The 6,493-nt window shown below is 45.5% G+C and overlaps 1 protein-coding gene across 1 annotated transcript; it reads right to left on the bottom strand.

The window, feature by feature from the left end:
• Positions 1 to 331: 331 nt before the first annotated feature.
• Positions 332 to 2,513, bottom strand: LOC148118786 (akirin-1). The gene has a single exon (XM_087899468.1). It carries the CDS (start codon positions 2,421 to 2,423, stop codon positions 1,848 to 1,850), a length of 576 nt encoding a protein of 191 aa, XP_087755594.1. The 5' UTR covers positions 2,424 to 2,513; the 3' UTR covers positions 332 to 1,847.
• Positions 2,514 to 6,493: the final 3,980 nt, after the last annotated feature.

Here is a 6,493-nt window from a genome sequence, read left to right as displayed (position 1 = left end):
GAAAATCTCCGTAGGGCAGCTTGTTTCCAACTCCAGCCCTCCCAGCAGTTCCAAGGTACAGCGGCTTATCTCTTCTTGTGCACAGGCTGTGAACAGACCCAAGTCCAGTAAAGTCTGGAAGCATTGTTCTAAGTAGAGTGTAGAGCCAAGGAGATTTTCTACTTGGTTGAAATTGACAAATGTATTCACTAGACCGGTGGCAGTCAGAGATAACCCAGGCAAATAGTGAACTGTGGAAATGCTGGTGTCTCAATTTACACATGTAAATTATGGCCAACAAACTCTGCTGTTCCTAAGAGTTTTTTTTTTTTTTTTTTTTTTTTTGGCAAGGTAAACAAATAGCTTAAGGATTTTATTTGTTTGCAACTAAGCTTGTTAACACTATATAATGAAAATGTACAAAGAATAATGTTGCAGTTTTTGGTTAGATTTAAGTCAAAGACATTCATTAATAAGGAATCTTCAAATGTGAATACCCCAGAAATGTCCGTAAGCTATCAGATCTCAACAACTGTCTCTGAATATCACCTTACTTTGGAAGGTATTGGCAAACATTTGAATTAAAACTCAAGAGTTTCCCAAAATAAAGCCGTAATTAATAAAACTATTCTATATTCAAACTACAACAATTTTAATAAAACTTTCCTTTCCAAAACAACAGTAAAGGAAACAAGGCATTTTGTATAATGTGGTCCTGAACAAGTCACAGTAAAAATAAATGTATACTTAACTCCCACCTCCTCAACACAGAGGCTGCTTTCTGCTCACAGCCTCGGGACCAAGGCAAAGAACAGCCAAAAAGCGACTTTAGTCAGGGGGTTGCCAAAACCAAGTTCTAACAGTTGAACACGGACACCTTAGGGGAGTTTGGGGGAACCTGGACAAAAGATCCAGATTCTTTGTTGAAACCGATGAGAAGGTGAAGTGGCTCCTCCCCAGTAGCAGTGCTGCAAGGCCTGGCCCAGCCCTGCACTCCCCTGTGTTATGCTCCGAGCACACCCTGATGTTCCGCTCCAGGGGAGAACTTTTCCCTGTAGAAGTTCAGTGTCCAGGGAGCAGGGAGCTCCTTGACTGTATGAATGAGGTGAGCTCAGACTCCACAGGGTATTTTAAGGCTTGGAGTCAAAGTAGTTTTCCAGCACAGCTAGGCAGAGTCCATATGTTGATGGCCTGTCTCCAGTTTGTTCTAATTTCTCACCATGTATTTGCAGATTTAGGACTGTAGACCTTCCCTACAGCATCATAATCATGTCTAATGTCCATCCTAACTTATGATTCAAATTCTGTGCCTGGAAACAGTCCCTGTATTTAACGATAATACCTACACATAAAACAATCCACTGTTACAACTTATATGGTCACCAAACATTAATGATCTTCTGTAGACCAAAAAAAATGTTTCTAACCATAATTGTCGTGCATCAAATTCACAGCCAGAATCCCCCAGATCAAAAAAGTTTTGCACAATACAAATAATAACTTAAAACACACAGACACGCACACACACACACTCTCACACACTTCTCACAGAGCTGTGCTTGGGGAAACTCCACGTGTTGTGTGCCACTGAAGGCATTCTTTGCTAAACTGCTGCTCCAGGTACTTTTGTTTGGAAAACCTATCACAGTAGGGCACAGCTGTGTAGTGGATGAGCAGAAAAGAAAGATATGCTGTGGCAACCAGAAAGTTTTAAGGTCTTTCAAGTTGTATAAAATGGACCTGCAGAAACATTTAAGTGTTCTCAGGATGCAAAGTTGGAGCTGAAATGTGATATCAAACCAGTTGCAAAAAGTGTACAGCAGCCATCTCTTGAGGTCACACCTGGTACCCAGATAGGCAAGAAGGCTTCAGGATACATAGCTTGTTGGCCTTGTCCCATATCGCCGCATGATCTGATCATGTGTGAATTTCACAAAAGATTCATACTGTTCTGCAAGTTTGGTGCTGAGGATGTGCTCATACTCCTCCCGAACTTTATCTTCATAGTCTTTTAGGAGGCGCTCACATATTATCCCCACTTGTCGAAGGGTAAAGGTGGGCTGGTCCTTCTTCATCCAGGAAGAACCTGGAGAACTTGGTGCGGTGAGTGCTGAGGAGGGAGGCTGGCTTTCTGAAGTACAGGCTTCACTCTGACTGAGAACAACCTCTAAATGTCTCCACCTCTGATAACGGCTGTATTCTTGCTTTATGTTCTGAAAAATTTGTTCCGGAGTTGGAAGGCGACGCTCGCTGCCGGGCAGGGCAGGCTGCTGGAGACTCGTCGGCGGCATCTGCGTCTGAAGCGGTGGCGGCTCGGCGTCCGGGGGCCGGAGGCCCGGAGTGGGGCCGGGCAGAGGGGCACAGCGTCGCCGCTTCGGGGAACCGGGGCTCAGCAGCGCCGCCTCGAACTCCATGGGCCGCTTCAATGTCGCCCCGCACGCCATCCCGCGGAGGGGCCAAGGACCAGACGCAGACGCAGCAACAACGGCGGCCAGGACCCAACTCCTGAGCTACGGGTCCCAAGCCAAGCCGGCTCCAATTGTTTCTAAGAGTTTTTACAATGGACCCATGCATGAAAAAAAAAATCAGAAAATTCAACTTTCCAGATCAGATTAATGCTATGGTAGGTGTCAAATACCTGCTCAGAGGGATCCTATTATTCCTGGTTCATGAACCATCATCCTACAGTCTCTTTATTTGAGAATGGTAGTACCCACCACGATCATGGACATAACTTTCTGAGGCATTAAAAAGCAGGGGAGTGGCTTGGGATTGGGACAGATCAAGCGCTCTTTCGACTATCTACTGTATTTAGAAGCCTATTTGTGGTCTCCATCAAATGGGTACTTTGTAATATTTACTATCTTCTGTTTTACATTATAAACTCCTAGGGGATTCTTCTTCAAACATCTTTTATCATACTGACCCTATTCTCTACTCCCGCCTACACCCACTTCCTGGGGTTTTGTACAGTATCTTGTACACAGCAAACATTTTCTCTTGGACAAACAAAAGAATATCTAGGTGCTACTGAAAACAAAATAAACCCGTCTGGTGGCACAGGACTGCAGTGCTGGTGGGGCTGGAGGCCTGGGCGAGAGGATTGCAAGTCAGTAACCTGTCTGGGCTGCAGAATAAGTTCAAGACCAGTCTGCACAAATAAGGGTCAATTTTTTTTTTTTAAAGGTGGAAAGAGAACAAGGGAAGGGACTCAGTGATAGACTCTTGGCTCGCATGAGCTAAGAGTCCAGACAAAGAGCCACACCTACAGCAAGGATTCTACAAGCTGGGTGCTTATTAGAACTGTGTGGCTGCAGAGCAGTGATGTTACAAATCTGGAATCAAATTATCTTGGGTTATTGTCAGCCAAGTTTAATGTTGCAGGTTCCCTGGGTCAAGCTGAGTCTGTAGTCTCAAGGTTGAGAGGGATGTGTGAGGGCAAGAGAATGAGGTTTTATTGAGAAATAGAGCAGCAAGGTTGGGGTGGGAAGGTGGGCAAAAGTGGGTTGCCAGGGAGAAAGCTGGACCCCAAGGTTCTTTTATATTTTGGGGAATATGCTAATTTGGTCCTGCTCCTATGTAAATGAAGCACAGAGTGAGATGAACCTGGTTGTTAATTTGCATGCAGACGGAGGATTCTGATTGGTGGAGGGAGCTGGTAAAAGGCTGCAGGCTCAGAATAAGCCAATAATACCACGCTCTGCCCCGCCCCCTGCAAAAAGCAAGGAGCAGAAAGAGCTGGGGCCAGAGAACAAGGGCAGAGATTGACGGACATCTTGATGAGTCAGGGCCCTTCTCATTTCTGTTTCCAGACTCTTTATTCATTGACTCCTTAGAGTTTATTATAAAACTTCCAGATTGTTCTCAGAGTTGACTACTACGTCACCAGGGCATGCAGATACCTGGTTCCCTTGAGTCCATGACCTTGACTAGCTTGCTTGAATGAAGAAGCTGTCTCGTTTCTAACTCCTACCATTAACCTCTCTGGGATGATCATGAGAGACCTTTCGGGATGTATTCATAGATCGCCAGCTTCTATCAACCCTGTTCCCAAAATATCATCAGATAATGTCTAAAGCCATAGCGGTTATTTCCCCTATTTGCTATAGCCTACCTACCTGAAGTTCCCAGCAGAGTCGTAAAAAGTACCTTAATGTATGACTTTCCTCTGTCCTCCAACTATAAAAACAGGGAAACCGCTAGCACAGTGAAGCATAGTATTTGTTGGACCTGCGTCTGTATTCCCAGACCATTGTGACATATATCTGCCTTCAGAATTCCCCTTGAGGTGAAAGCTGTGGTTTTGCTTTGACACGTGGCTACCGTGAAGCTCCGGGTTCAACCTCCAGTTACACAATCCATCAATCAAACAAGCACACAGAAAGCCCTGTGAGCTGCCAGGCTTCATTCAGCTACAAGCCAACTTGCTTTCGGTCTGAAACGATCCCTGGATTCACCTGACTTTGCTTAGGTTCTCTTTCTCTTTTCGTTTCCTAGTAGTGAGTTATTCCAAGTGTTATAGATAGAAACGCTGTCCCACGGAAGCCTGTGGTCAATGAGTAACTGTTCAGAAACATTCGCAGCAACGTGGCCGCCCCTCCATGCCCAAAACAGATGATAATTTTGTAATAATCTAGCTACTAGATTTTATAAAACTTAATGACAAACTGGAAACTATTGGAAGTAGAAAGTGACCTGAGCCATTTGCTCTCCATGGACGCACAAGCCGAGCTCCTCAAACTCTCGTGCTTTTGCACATTTGTGAGAAGTCACAACTGTGATGGGAGGGTGGGGCCTGGAGACTGAAGCATCAGACTAACATAGGAAAGAAGCCCTGCCTGCCTGGGCTCCATCTAATAAACAGAACACACCGAGGAAAGGCCACGCTGTTCAGACCCGGCGTGGCAATGCTTTCTACACACAATTCCCATAGCCAGTCGCACGACTCTTGCATGGCTGCTGAGGGGGCATTTCTGCTCAGCCTTCCATAATCTGCTCCTAGACTCAGGAGGGCTATCCTTAATAAATCCTCTCTTTCCACGACCTTCTAGACATTTTCACATTTTCTGAAACCCACTCAACTTGTCCGCCATGCAGCTGTCTGCCTGCCTCCATTGCTGAATAGCTTACTGAGAGCTTCTGCTGCTGCAACGTTGTAGGGGAAAGGGTCTATTTAACTTCCACTTCCACGTGTAGTCCATCACCGGAGGAAGTCAAACCGGACAGGAATCTGGAGGCAGGAGCTGATGCGGAGTGCACGGAGGGGAGCTGCTTACTGGCTGCTTCCTTTGTCTTGCTCAGCCTGCTTCTTATAGAAGCCAGGACCATCAGTGGGCTGGAGCCTTCCCATCAATCACTAATTAAGAAAATGCCCTCCTGCCAGATCTCACGGAGGCCTTCAGATTACTGGAGCTTGTGTCTAGCTGATAGAAGACTAGCTAGCATACTGAACCTGCCTCTTTCTTGGACCATAGCTTAATAGCTATGGCTTTCTCTCTTCCTTGTGTCCATCTTTCTTCCCCTGATGGCTGCACAGATTTATGGCTTGCCTGCCCTGTTACTTTCCTCTCAAACTCTAGGAAAGTGGTCCTTGAACTCCTTTCCAGTCTGCTTTTAAATTCTTTTAGGAACAAGACTAAGCACCCACCAAGGGAACCCCCAAATTCCTGGTAAAAATAAATATTTCTTTCTTAAAAGAGACCTTTTGGGTTTTACCAGCATTTATTTTCTAATACATGATTATAACACAAAAGGAAAAACACATCAATAGCCAGGAACAGAAATCAGTTTAAAAACGAATGCAACAAAAGCAAAGCAAGGAAATTAAAGTCTAACCAGAAACCAGTCAAATACTCCAGGGCAGTGACTTATTAAGACAGTGACTTAAGAAAAATAGTAGCAAGTAAGGATTACAAAGGCCGCTGAAGATCTCTATTCGCTCCAAACTTCAGCCTCCTGTGTGTTGTCCCCCACAAAGAGAACCGGAGTCACTGTCTCACATTGTGATTCCACAGCATTCCCCGCTCTGTCAATTCGTGGTGTCAAATCACAGATCCACATGTGGTGGCCCAGCTTCTGAAAGCACACGTACAGTCCTCCCACGCGCAGCAGGGGATGCACAAGAAATGTCTCCTCGCTCAATAGGTGACATTCCTCACGACTACAAGTTAACAGCCCCGTAAGGTCTGTGTTGCCCGGGTTTATTTACCAGGAGTTTGCTGTGAGCCACCCTGAACACACCCTCTTCAGAAACAGTGGTATAAATGAGACCACAGAAGTAAGAAGGCAGATGGACTACTTCACATTTGCCATGACAAAGCTGCACAGGAGACAACTGTAAATGTTGTGTCCTCCTCGCTCCTTGGATTCTCTGCCTTCAACATGGATAGAAGCAGAAAGGTGGTTTGGGACCTGGAGTTTCCGAAGTACTGTTAGGAAATTTACCAGCTCTCCAACCACTGCTGGGACTTCTCCGCTGTTTGGGAAGAGTCCCCTTTAAGGATGGGGGTTTTGA

Source organism: Myodes glareolus, chromosome 20 (genome assembly GCF_982192425.1).
Source record: "Myodes glareolus chromosome 20, mMyoGla1.1, whole genome shotgun sequence".
NCBI classification, from domain to species: Eukaryota; Metazoa; Chordata; class Mammalia; order Rodentia; family Cricetidae; genus Myodes; species Myodes glareolus.
The sequence above is the reverse complement of the archived record's forward strand: the minus strand, read 5'-3'. Positions and strand labels throughout refer to the sequence as shown.

Bases quoted from the DNA above. Each gene is read 5' to 3' on its own strand.
- LOC148118786 (XM_087899468.1), bottom strand. From the start codon at position 2,423: ATGGCGTGCGGGGCGACATTGAAGCGGCCCATGGAGTTCGAGGCGGCG.